Source organism: Astatotilapia calliptera, chromosome 23, assembly GCF_964374335.1.
Source record: "Astatotilapia calliptera chromosome 23, fAstCal68.1, whole genome shotgun sequence".
In the NCBI taxonomy this organism is placed as follows: Eukaryota; Metazoa; Chordata; class Actinopteri; order Cichliformes; family Cichlidae; genus Astatotilapia; species Astatotilapia calliptera.
The window spans coordinates 43,603,178-43,615,605 of NC_137443.1; the positions used below are offsets into that span (position 1 = coordinate 43,603,178).

Here is a 12,428-nt window from a genome sequence, read left to right on the forward strand (position 1 = left end):
CATCGGCACCCCCCTGCCCTCCATCCAGGATGGAGGGCAGGGGGGTGCCGCTCAAGAACCAGGAAACGGGCAGGGAAAATCATCACAGACCCCTCACACCCTGCACACAGACTTTTTGATCTGCTGCCCTCTGGCAGACGGTACAGAAGCCTGCAGACCAGGACCACCCGACACAGGAACAGTTTCTTTCCCCTCGCCATCTCCCTTCTTAACAGTTGACCTGTCACACTGCTCCCACTGCCAGACTGCAGCTGCACCTTATGTACATTTGTAGTATTCATTCCACCTCATTCATTTCTGTATTTTATGTATATACGTTTAGATTCGTTATTTATAGTTGCTGTTGTGGATAAGGCGTAGCTTTGGGTCACGTGGTGTCGGTAATAGTGATTGCTATATCATCTGTTCACGTCCTGAGGGAATTTTTGTGAATGAGTGGGTGATGGGGGAAGTCGACTTTTGCTGACCGCTCAAGCTTGGAATGTTTTGATCACTGTTTTTCTACCGATTTTAAGGATTTGATAACAAATAAAGGAGTTTTAACCTGGAACTTTGACTTACGTTTTAAACAGCGGGCGCGTCAACATTATTCCCCTATTCAGCTGCTCGGCGACTCAAAGGCTTGACAGTCGCCAATAGTTGCTTTACACAGCTTTGTGTATGTGTGTATATAGACACGTGTGTGTGTGTGTGTGTGTGTGTGTGTGTGTGTGTGTGTGTGTGTGTGTGTGGTGTGCCCTCACAGAAGGAAGGTCACAGCAGGAGCTTTTCTCGAACGCATTTCCAATCAGTTTTTTACAAGAAGTGTGGCTCATACAACGGTATAAATGTATTCTTTGTGATACTTTATAAATATGAAACTCTAAAGATTTTGAGTTCATGCACATTGTGAAACAAGAATCTAAATATTTGTGTCACAATGATTTCTATAAAAGCATTTTGTTTATGGGGATAATGTGACAAATCTTTTGTGACCCTATTAATGATCAGTGATAATTGAAGAGGAACCCTGGCTCGGGACATTTTCATGACAAGTGTCAGCGCAGACATCTACTAACGAGAGAACATGTTTTATCATCATAAACACGGTGATGTGAAGCATCGTTAAAGTGTCACTTCAGTAATGTTGACTCATGTTTTTAATAATGACTTTAAAACACTCATTTCTGTGGTTTATTTTAAGTTTACAGAATATAACATGTGGTAAGACGACGAGTTTTACTTCTCACTGTCCGTGTTATGTGTATCTATTTATCATGTATGCTACTTTGCTGAAAATGTTTCATTGTGTTCATGAAATAAACCAGACTTTCACTGTCTGCATCTTTTACTGTTTTCTGCTTTTGTTCACTCCAAGTTTGACAAACCTACAGATATCCAGAGTTAACTCACTAACAATGTGGAGCAGTCTCAGTGTATTTAGCTGCTTTTTCCCTGAACACAACCAACTGAGAGAAACGCCTGTAGGCCTCACTTTGGTCATTTTGAACGCTGAAGGAGATTTGTTCCATAGACACCTTATACTAGTGTTTCCTGCACTACTATGTTCTATTTAAATCCAGATTCCTTTTATAGTTTGCAGTGAAATTTGTTAAACCGTTGCTTAATGGGACAGAAGTACAAGTCACTCTTTACTAACACATTTATAGATGAGTTTATTGCTGAACGACACAGCTAGCAGTCTCACACACTCTTTAGGTTTTTCAACTTTTGTGTGTAATGGTTTAGTCTATTTTTAGTCCTGCTTTTGCTTTGAGCAGTCTGTTTTTATTTTGTCTCGCGAGTGTGTGTTTTTCAAACCAGATCCTCCTCAGTTTGATTTTGTTACCACAAACTTTGTGTGAAGTTCACAACAGAGGTAAAGAGATTTAAACACACCAGTTTAAGGACGCAGCGATTGGACCAGCTGCACAGGGCTGGTGAAGCAGAGAGTGTCGGGGGAGATGTGCAACAGAAGCAGAGGGAACATTTTACAAGATGATAAATGGCACATTTAGGTGATTAAGGATTTGTTGACAAGATTAAAAGACACGTCCGTCAGAGTTCAACAACATTACAGTTTGATTAAATAAAAAGTTTTTAAACTACACAAGGTTCATTTTCTCCTCTGATAGTAAGCATATTAAACATGTCAAGAAAGAAAGAGTATAAAGAAAAATAGTAAATGTGTGTCTAATTAAACTCTTCCTGTGAACCTTATATCATCCTTTAATATGTTCGGTGTTACAAACTTGAAGAAGCACAGAAAAGATCATCAGACATTAATCTAATCAGTTTTCAGCCTTCATTCATATTGAAAAGTTGAAATCTTCCCTGCTAGACCCAAGTGCAGCGTTTAACACCGTTGGCCAGAACATTTTATTACAGCTATTATTAAATGGAGAGTCCTCTTCACACACTGAGGTTAATTATGAAGCTCCACAGGCTTCTGTGCAAAGACCAGTTCTGTTTACATTATACGTGCTTTAGAAGACATAGCATACATTTTCACTGCTATGCATATGATACCCGCTTTTATTGGTTAAACTGCCGGGATGTCTTAGACACATAATGAGCTTTAATTTTCTGCTTCTAAGTTCAGATAAAACTGAGGTTATTGTAACGGGGCGTAAAAATCTTAGAAACACTGGCTAACACGATCCTTACTCTGGATGGCATCGCCTTAAGCCGCCTGTTGCAGTCATTTGGCACATTATAAGTCAAATTGAAGCACACGATCCCAAAGCACAACATCAACATTTATTTATATACAAAAATGAAAATTCTTTTTACAGAAAAGAATTGTAACTTCACAATATTGCATTAAGATGAGCAGACAGATTTTAATCTCAGCATCGTGCACACAGATTTTTCAGGACACTGGAAGAGTTCCTGCCGTGGATTTAGATGTTAGTGTTGTGTGGATGATCCCATTCTGTGATCTTTGTGTTACTAACACTGATGCTTTTACACTTTAGGACCCTCGAGACCTCTGCTGCTCAGCCGTCCTGATCGCTGCCTCCACTTTAACCAGAGGCTGTAACCTCTGATCATTTCACCTGCACCGACAGTAAAACTCTTCTCCAGAACCAAACGTGCCATAAACCCATCACAGCTTCATCATCAGCTCAGTCTCAGCAACATGCAGACGACCGAGCAGCAGAAACTCTGCAGGGAACGTCTGAAGTCTGTTCTTCAGTTTTCCCAGCTCACTGTTTATTGAACATGAGACAGAAAAATAACTTCACCTTTAATGTGAAACTTTTATCGCCTGTGACATGTTTGCAGGAAGTTTTCATGCTGTGATTTAGTGTCACAGCCATAAATATCACACAAGGTAAAAACTACAAGTCCCAGCATCCTCTGTGTTTAGGGAGGAGCAGTGAAAGTGAAAGTGTTGATTCTCCGTTCAGAGCAGCAGGAGGAGGAAGGTGGAGCTGATGCAGGTGAGTGTTAACATGAATATGTTTCTTCTTATGACATAAAATAATTCCACGCTGTTCGTGTCTGTGGGTGAAACGTGAGGCCGGTCGGCTCCTCTGAGCGCTGGTTTCCTGTAAGTAGAGAGGAAGTGAGTTTAGCTGAGAGAGCAGGAGGAGAGTGAGAGCTGTGCTGAGGCAGGTGAGTGTTAACACCGCTCTGACATTACTGTGTCTCTGTGGCGGGAACAACAGGCTCCGTCAGTGGAGGCAAAAATAATCAGACTTTGGTTTTTCAAAGGAAACTACTTTATGTTGGGAGAAGCCGCGCGCTCATTGGATAACGACTTGTCAATCTCAAGTTATTAGCCAATGAGCGCGCAGGTTCACAGTAAGACCCGCCCTTATCACGACGGGTTTTAAAACTAAAATGGCGACAGAAACTCTGTGAGTGGAGTTCAGGCTGACTTTATGAAAGTGCGACGTTTGAGCCACTTCCTGTTCTCAGTCCCGGCGTCCTGATCACCGAGGTTTCTGTTGCTCTGATGTCTGATATTGATTATATCGGTAAACAGGCTGTAGGCAGAAACATCAGGTCTGATCTGAAAATCCCTTCAGAAACAAACTTTAAGAGTTTTATGTCCGTGAGGCTGTAAAACTGTAACGTGTCCTGTGATCTATAAACACTCTGTGATGAATAATCTGAAGTCATTTTGAGCCTGACAGTAGTTTCCTGTCACAGAGCAGAAGCTGCAGGCAGTTTTTGGCACCTTTATATTTAATTTATTCCAAAATAAATCAATAAAGGTAGAAAAGAACTCTCAGTGACATTAAAAATCTATTTTTAAAGACAGATGTGACCAAGTGCAACAAATATAAGATGAGATGTTTACAGATATTTGAAGTATTGATCATATGTAGAACACAGAGCAGGTCCAATAACAGAGTCATGCTGCTCACAAACAGCAGTTTGGTTTCATGAGCTCACTTCCTGCAGTGATCCTCAGCTTCTCTCCAAAGGAGCCGTAACATGTGGGCTCCTCACCATGATGATGATCCCAAACACACTGAGTTCCTTCATCCACCTGATCATGTACTTATTAAATAATGTGATGGTTTTGGTGTTTTTTAAAGACTTTGAGCCTCTAAAATAACTGGTTTGGACTTTAGGGCCAAAGCTCCAACATTAGAAAGCCGTCAGTGTGATGCTTCCAGTACAACAGCACCTCTGAGTGTGTGTGTTTACCTCTCAGACTAACTCCACCCTGACATCAAGAAGATGGAGGAAGAGGACGGAGCAGCATCCAGCTGTGTGTCTGTGAGGAGTGACGGAGTTACACAAACACCTCCACCTTACAGTCATGGACCTGCAGCAACAATGTAAGAACACTACTAACTTTATTAGTCATTTCAACATAACCATGACAGAATCATTGATCTGTGATTGGTTCAAACTGTTTGATCTGAGTTTGATTTTTATTGACTTGTTTTCTTGCTAAGATCTGAACTCTGTAAGTTTAAGTGAAGTCAGTGCAGCAGAATCAGAGAGAAGAGCTGAGAACAAACTGAGTTCATTCAGAGACAGAAAAAACCGCTGATGATTGGCTGACCTGTCAGCGTTATGAGGCAGACACAATATCACAGAGTGATCAGCTGATCATATGGGTGTCAGAGAGAACTGATCACTTATTGATGTTTGTGTTTGCAGAGGTCAGAGGTCACAGTCTCCAGTATCCAGCTGTGTGTCTGTGAGGAGTGACTGGTCCAAAGAAATACTTCCTCCAGACTTCAGTCATGAACCTGCAGCAACAGTGAACTTCAATCATGGAGCTCAGCTGACCATGTAAGAGAGCTGCTGACTCAGAGTTCAAAGGTTGTTTCTATAAATGTTCTGCCAGTGACATCATAACTTAACCTAACACTGGTCTGTGTGTGAAGTATCATTTAGTGGCCGTTGTTAAAGTTGTATAATGATGATGCTAGTTTGGGGTGTATTTTCCTGCTGATGCAAATGCATCTACTTTGCCCTTTGTCTGGTGCTTTGGACAAAGACGTCCAATGAAACTCAGAACGACACAGTTTGCACCACCAGCAGGCAGAGGAAGTGGCTGACATCCAGAAATCCTACCAGTGGCTGAACAAAGCTGGACTGAAAGACAGCACAGAGGCACTAATCATGGCAGCACAGGAACAAGCTCCGAGCACAAGACCCATAGAGCCCGGGGTCTACATGGCTCTTTTTGGGGGGGTTGTGTTGTATTAATAGTGACTTTGTTTCTTTGGACCAAAATCTTTTGTTTTTCAGTTCAGTTGCAACATTGACTAACACTAATGCAGGGGTCGGCAACCTGCGGCTCTTTAGTCCTTACAGTGCGGCTCCTCGTGGTTTGGGAAAATAAATTAGAAGTATTTAGCTGAAGTGTATTTTATTTATGTTCTTTTTTAACTTGTAGTTCTAAATTGGAAGATTATTGTGATATTGAAATATAAAAAGAAAATTATATTTTATTATTTTTTGATCGCTCAAATAAGCGTCACACTCGCGGAAGCCGGTGTACCCGCCGAAACGCCGTGCATTTATCGAGACTTTCAGCCCCAGGAAGGCCAATTATGGATCTTGGATCCACATTATGTCAGCAGCTGTTCTCCACCGTGAACTATGTTAAAAACAAACACCGCTCACGCCTCACAGACGACAGCTTACAGTCCTGTAAAGATGAAAGTGACTTCGTACAGCCCCGACCTGCAGACGCTGTGCGCAGAGGTTCAGGAGCAGAAGTCCCGTTGTAAACATATCACGGCAGACCCGACGATGTTTGCATGAACACGCTTTTCAGCTTCTCTTTATTGACCACTTTTCACACACGGTTGCTGTACGCACACAGCCGGCTGTAGCTTTGCAGCTCACAGCCCGACACACAACAGCACAGACGTTAAGGCGGCGAGGCGTGATTGCGGGTGCCGCTCAGGTGCGTCCGCCTCCCCTGCAGCGGCGCTGCAGACCACGCCCCGCCACACACATTAACCAGGTAAAATACATATTTAGGCAGAATTTTGCAAATATCTATTTTTCATCTTTCAGCAGCATAGAGCTTTTTTTCCAATTATTTTTTAAAAGTCAGCTCAAGGCTCCAAAAGCCCAAAGGAGATATAAGGGTGGCGGCTCACAGCAGCTTTTGTTTGCTACATCATTTTAGTTCAGCTGGGTGTCTTTCCTTTGGTTATATTTCTTTAAGAGTTCAAATGTGTTCATTACATAAATAACATGTAATTTTCTCTGTAGCACTTCATGGATTTCATAAGCAACACACCTTAGTTGTTCATACAAAGCATAAAGGTAAAAAACAGTATATACAGTGTTATCTTCATTCTAGATGTCAAAAAGTATTTGTGGCTCCCAGTGTTTTCTTTTGCGTGGAAACTGGCTCCAAATGGCTCTTTGGGTCCTGAAGGTTGCTGACCCCTGACCTAATGGTATATTTTTTTTAACTGGATCGTTCTATAAAAACATGAATCAAATCTGAGAAAAGTTTCCACCTGACCTGTTGAATGTTATTGAAGCCAGAAGTTTGCCTTCATACTGTGTTTCTTGCATGCCTTTTGTGGTGTACTAATTGATGTGAAATGAATGCAATGTGGTTGTGTTTGCAGAGGTCAGAGGTCACAGTCTCCAGTATCCAGCTGTGTGTCTGTGAGGAGTGACTGGTCCAAAAACAGACCTCCACAATTCAGTCATGAACCTGCAGCAACAGTGAACTTCATTCATGGAGCTCAGCTGACCATGTAAGAGAGCTGCTGACTCAGAGTTCAAAGGTTGTTTCTATAAATGTTCTACCAGTGACATCATAAATGATTCCTAATGGTGGTCCGGGTACGATAATGCTAGTATCAATCATAGTAGTAATGCAATCCAAGGTAATGATTTCTTCTCTGTTGCTGTGAATGTCTCTGCAGCCGTCTGTACTCTAATCTGAGACAACTATTACTGACAGAAACCATCACATCATCCAGTTTGTGTGTTTGCAGCTGCTTAAAAGATTTTAAACAGAGATTAATCAGTAATTCATGTGATGTGTTTGCAGAGGTCAGAGGTCACAGTCTCCAGCATCCAGCTGTGTGTCTGTGAGGAGTGACCGGTCCAAAAACAGACCTCCAAACTTCAGTGATGAACCTGCAGCAACAATGTTCTTCAATCATGGAGCTCAGCTGACCATGTAAGAGAGCTGCTGACTCATTTACGGGTGTTTGAAATTCTGTGACCACTTTGTAATTTTAGTTTATATTTTAAAGTGTTTTTATTTGTAGTTGCCTGTATTTTTATTACACTGTGTGTAACGTGGTGGTTTGTGCTGTTTGGGATTGTTTTGGTGAATTTGTGTCAGAACATCAGATAAATGATTTCATCACATTTTAAAAGAAAGTATCAGGATAATAATCTGAACTGAGTCATCAGAAATAGAAAGATGGTCTCAACAGGCCACTGAGCTGATCTCCAAAGAAATGCAGAAGATTGAAGAGTCCGAGGCTGTTTATTTGTCACAGGCATCGTCATACACGTACAACACAGTGAAATGTGCTGAGCTGCTCCTGTGACTGGACAAAACATTAGAAACAATCATTAAATGAAATAATGAAACATTGTGCAGATGTAATGTTAAAGTGCTTTGTGCCACATTAGCACAGCATGTACTGACAGAGCAGTGCAAGCAGAACAAAGCAAATGAGCAAAGTGATGTAAACAGAGTAACTGAACAGAGTGAGCAGAGTAATATCAGCAGTAATGAAGCAGCAGGATCAGTGTAGCAGCGTGTGACGTCATAATGAATCAGGTATGATCTGAAATATGACAGTGAGACAAGAACATGATGTAAGGTCCTGTTTAAACCCTGATGGTGATGCTATGAGGGGAGCATGTTCTGATTTAGGACTTGGATGGTCTGAGGATAGAAGCTCCTCTCTGTTTGAGTCCTGATGGTGCAGAAGCTTCTGCCTGATTGTAGAAGGAGCTGAAGCCAGCATCATCCCAGAGGTGAAGCTCGTCTGTGTGCAGACCTGAGGTCAGATTCCTCCAGGCTGATGTTCAGGATCTACAGAAACGTGTGGTTGTAGTTATTGCTGCACTGTGTGCTGACAGCAGATACTCAGAACAAAGCGCTGCACACGTGTTCTTTACAAACATCTGTACATATCAAATATGGATCATGGCAGTGAATGAACACGTTTCTGTCATTTGTTTCATTGGCTTCTTTTTTCTGCCTGTGTTCATGTGATTAATGTCTAACACATAAACAGGTTTGTAATCAAACATCACATCATCAGGGAGGCATCATGAAACAAAGTTACTGCTGGAGGCTGAACTCAATTTGGTGGCAATGTTCAAAAATATCACTCAGATCATTTCAAAGCTTTTAGTTCTTCTTCTTCACTTCTGTAAAATAATAGAAAGAAAATCAGAACCCAGAAGTTCACTTCCTGATGACTGAACTCTTTCAAAATAAAGCTGAAAGCTCTGAATGTGACACCGCTGCTCCACCACAGTTTTTAGAGGAGGTCAAAGGTCAGTTGAAAGTGATGGATCCCAAACTTCCAGTACATCCAGTGAAGGACATAATCAGCTGTGTGATGAAGGCTTTTACTGTGGAGTTTGTAGGCTGATCACTCTGTGTTTAATAAGACAGGCAGGAACAGCAAAGGAAACTTGGATTCTGAACTCAAACACAAGTTTCTCCACTTTGACTTTTCTCTGTGACCATCAGAGCTTCTGCACAGTGTCATCAAATCTGGATGTTTGTCACTGACAGTCAATGATTTTAGTGATAAAGAAATGTGTTCACAGAGGGAGGAAGAGGAAGAGGAGTGGTGTCTGTGAGGAGGAGCAGCTGTCCTGCTGTGCTTTGTGTCAGGACGTCCTGAAGGATCCAGTCTCTACCAGCTGTGGACACTGGTTCTGCAGACAGTGCATCTCCTCATACTGGGACCAGTCTGCTTCATCAGGAGACTGGTCCTGTCCCCAGTGTGGAGAAAGATCCAGAACCAGAGCTGGGCTGCAGACAGCCAGTCAGAGCAGCTGTGTACAAAGTAAGACTGAACATCTGTCTGCTGATGGACTCATTTCTGAAAACTGGACTTCTTGTTGTTGTTCAGACATTGAAGAGTTTTCTTTCTGTTTTTCTTTCTTTCAGCAGATGTTGGTCTGCAGGAGGTTTTAGATGAACATAAGATCAGTCTGAGGAGGAGATGTGAACGTGTGACTGAAGGAAGTGATGAAACAGGAAGTAGAACCCTCCTCAACAGGATCTACACTGAGCTCTACATCACAGAGGGACAGAGTGAAGAGGTTCATAGCCAACATGAGGTGAGGCAGCTGGAGACAGCTTCCAAGATGGACGCCCTCCATGACACTCCAATCAGGTGCCAGGACATCTTTAAAGCCTTACCTGACCAACAGAGACCCATCAGAGTGGTTCTGACCAACGGCGTGGCTGGTGTTGGAAAAACCTTCTCAGTGCAGAAGTTCACTCTGGACTGGGCAGAGGGCTTGGAGAACCAACATGTCAGTGTGGTGGTTCTGCTTTCATTCAGGGAGCTGAACCTGATCAGAGAGGAGCAGTACAGTCTTCTGGAGCTGCTCCATGTTTTCCATCCAACACTACAGAAGGTCACAGCAGAGAAGCTGGCTGTCTCTCAGCTTTTGTTCATCTTTGACGGCCTGGATGAAAGCAGACTTTCATTGGATTTCACCAACAGGAAGCTGCTGTCTGATGTCACACAGAAGTCATCAGTCAGCCAGCTGCTGACAAACCTCATCCAGGGGAATCTGCTTCCCTCGGCTCTCGTCTGGATAACTTCCCGACCTGCAGCAGCCAATCAGATCCCTCCTACATGTGTTGACAGGCTAACAGAAGTACGAGGCTTCACTGACGCCCAGAAGGAGGAGTACTTCAGGAGGAGATTCAGTGATGAAGAGCTGTCCAGCAGAATCATCTCCCACATGAAGACATCCAGGAGCCTCCACATCATGTGTAGAATCCCAGTCTTCTGCTGGATCACTGCTACAGTTCTGGAGCACATGTTGACTACAGAGCAGAGAGGAGAGCTGCCCAAGACCCTGACTGACATGTACTCACACTTCCTGCTGGTTCAGACAAAGAGGAAGAAGAACAAGTACCACGAGGGACATGAGACGAGTCCACAGGAGCTGACGGAGGCTGACAGGGAAGTTCTTCTGAAGCTGGGGAGGCTGGCGTTTGAACATCTGGAGAAAGGAAACATCATGTTCTACCAAGAAGACCTGGAGCAGTGTGGTCTGGATGTGACAGAGGCCTCGGTGTACTCAGGAGTTTGTACAGAGATCTTCAAAAGAGAGTGTGTGATCTTCCAGAAACCAGTCTACTGCTTTGTTCATCTGAGCATCCAGGAGTTTCTGGCTGCAGTCTACATGTTCCACTGTTTCACCAACAGGAAGTCAGAGGTGCTGAAGGACTTCCTGGGAAAAAAATACAAAGAGTCATCTCTGGATGATTTCCTTAAACGAGCCATGGAGAAATCCCTCCAGAGTAAAAATGGCCACCTGGACCTGTTTGTCCGCTTCCTTCATGGCCTCTGTCTGGAGTCCAACCAGAGACTCTTAGGAGGTCTGCTGGGTCAGACAGAGAACAGTCCAGAAACCATCCAGAGAGTCATCAAGAACCTGAAGAATAACAAGAAGTTTAATTCCTGTCCTGACAGAAACATCAACATCTTCCACTGTCTGATGGAGATGAACGACCTCTCAGTACATCAGGAGATCCAAGAGTTCCTGAAGTCAAAGAAAAGGTCAAAGGACCTCTCTATGATCCACTGCTCAGCTCTGGCCTTCATGCTGCAGATGTCAGAGGAGGTTCTGGATGAGTTTGACCTGCAGAAGTACAAAGCTTCAAAGGAGGGACGACTGAGACTGATTCCAGCTGTGAGGAACTGCAGAAAGGCTCGGTGAGTCCAGATGTGATCATTACATCATTGATCAGTGTCGGTTAATAGTTTAATCTTTAAATTAAAAACACAGTCCTTGGTTATAAAGTGCTTTACAAACACCAACATTACGGCTAACAGCTGGATTCTCCTGTTTCAGTGCAGCTAGCCAAACAACAAAGAGCCACTTGCTGCTAAAGACAGAGTGAAAGTGGACGGTATATCCTCCATTCTTCATGTAAAACACATGCAATGAATTGTAATGCACCATCTGTGTTTCCCTTCATGCAGTTTTCTCTTTATGGTGGACTTGGATATTTAAATGTTTACCTCCTGGAGAGTCTTGTTCACTTGATTAGTTTTTGTGAAGGGGATTCTCCTCACCCCGTCTCCAAGGGAGACACCAGCTACCCTTCAGAGAAAATTTATTTGCCCCACTGGTAACCATGATCTGGTTCTTCCCGTCACTGCCCACAGCTCGTGACCATAGGTGAGGGCAGGGACGTAGATCGACCGGTAAATTGAGAGCTTCGCTGTCACGCTCAGCTCTCTCTCTTCACCACGACAGACCAGTACAGCGTCTACCTCACTGTTACCGCAGCAACAGTCTGTCTGTTGATTCCTGCTCCCCTCCCCCTTCTTTACACGACCCTGAGATACTCAGACTCCTCCACCTGGGGCAGGAACTTGTCTCTGACCCAGAGTGGGCACTCCACCCTTTCCCAGCTGAGGACCATGATGCTGATCCTCATTCACACGGCTTCACACTCTGCTGAGAACAGCTCCACTGTGAGCTGGAGGCCATCACCTGATGAAGCCAACAGAACCACATCCTCTGTAAAAACAGAGACGAGACTGTGACACCACACAAGTGGAATATAAGGTCAGAGGTCAGCTAATACCTAATATGGTAATCCTGAGCTAACAGGAAAGGGAAATGCAGTGAAGAAATGGATTTTCAAATGAGGAGTGGAATCACCAGTTTAAATGTACAAAGTAAATCTTTGATTTTATTTTTTAAAAGATTTTAAAATCATTTTAAAAATTGGAATTCAAAAATGTTTTTTAAAATGAAATAAA

The 12,428-nt window shown here is 43.1% G+C and overlaps 2 protein-coding genes across 2 annotated transcripts in view; both read left to right on the forward strand.

Annotated features, from left to right (window-relative positions):
• Nucleotides 1-12,428, forward strand: part of LOC113017716 (NACHT, LRR and PYD domains-containing protein 12-like) — a 1,242,929-nt gene that overhangs the window by 521,891 nt on the left and 708,610 nt on the right. The gene's annotated exons all lie outside the window — the stretch shown is intronic.
• LOC113017485 (NACHT, LRR and PYD domains-containing protein 12-like) overlaps nucleotides 9,030-12,428 on the forward strand; it is a 255,890-nt gene continuing 252,491 nt past the window's right edge. The window contains exons 1-2 of the mRNA XM_080296787.1: nucleotides 9,030-9,476; nucleotides 9,581-11,369. Of these exons, the coding sequence (XP_080152913.1) occupies nucleotides 9,203-9,476; nucleotides 9,581-11,369 (2,063 nt within the window). The 5' untranslated portion in view covers nucleotides 9,030-9,202. The remainder of the gene's footprint in view (nucleotides 9,477-9,580; nucleotides 11,370-12,428) is intronic.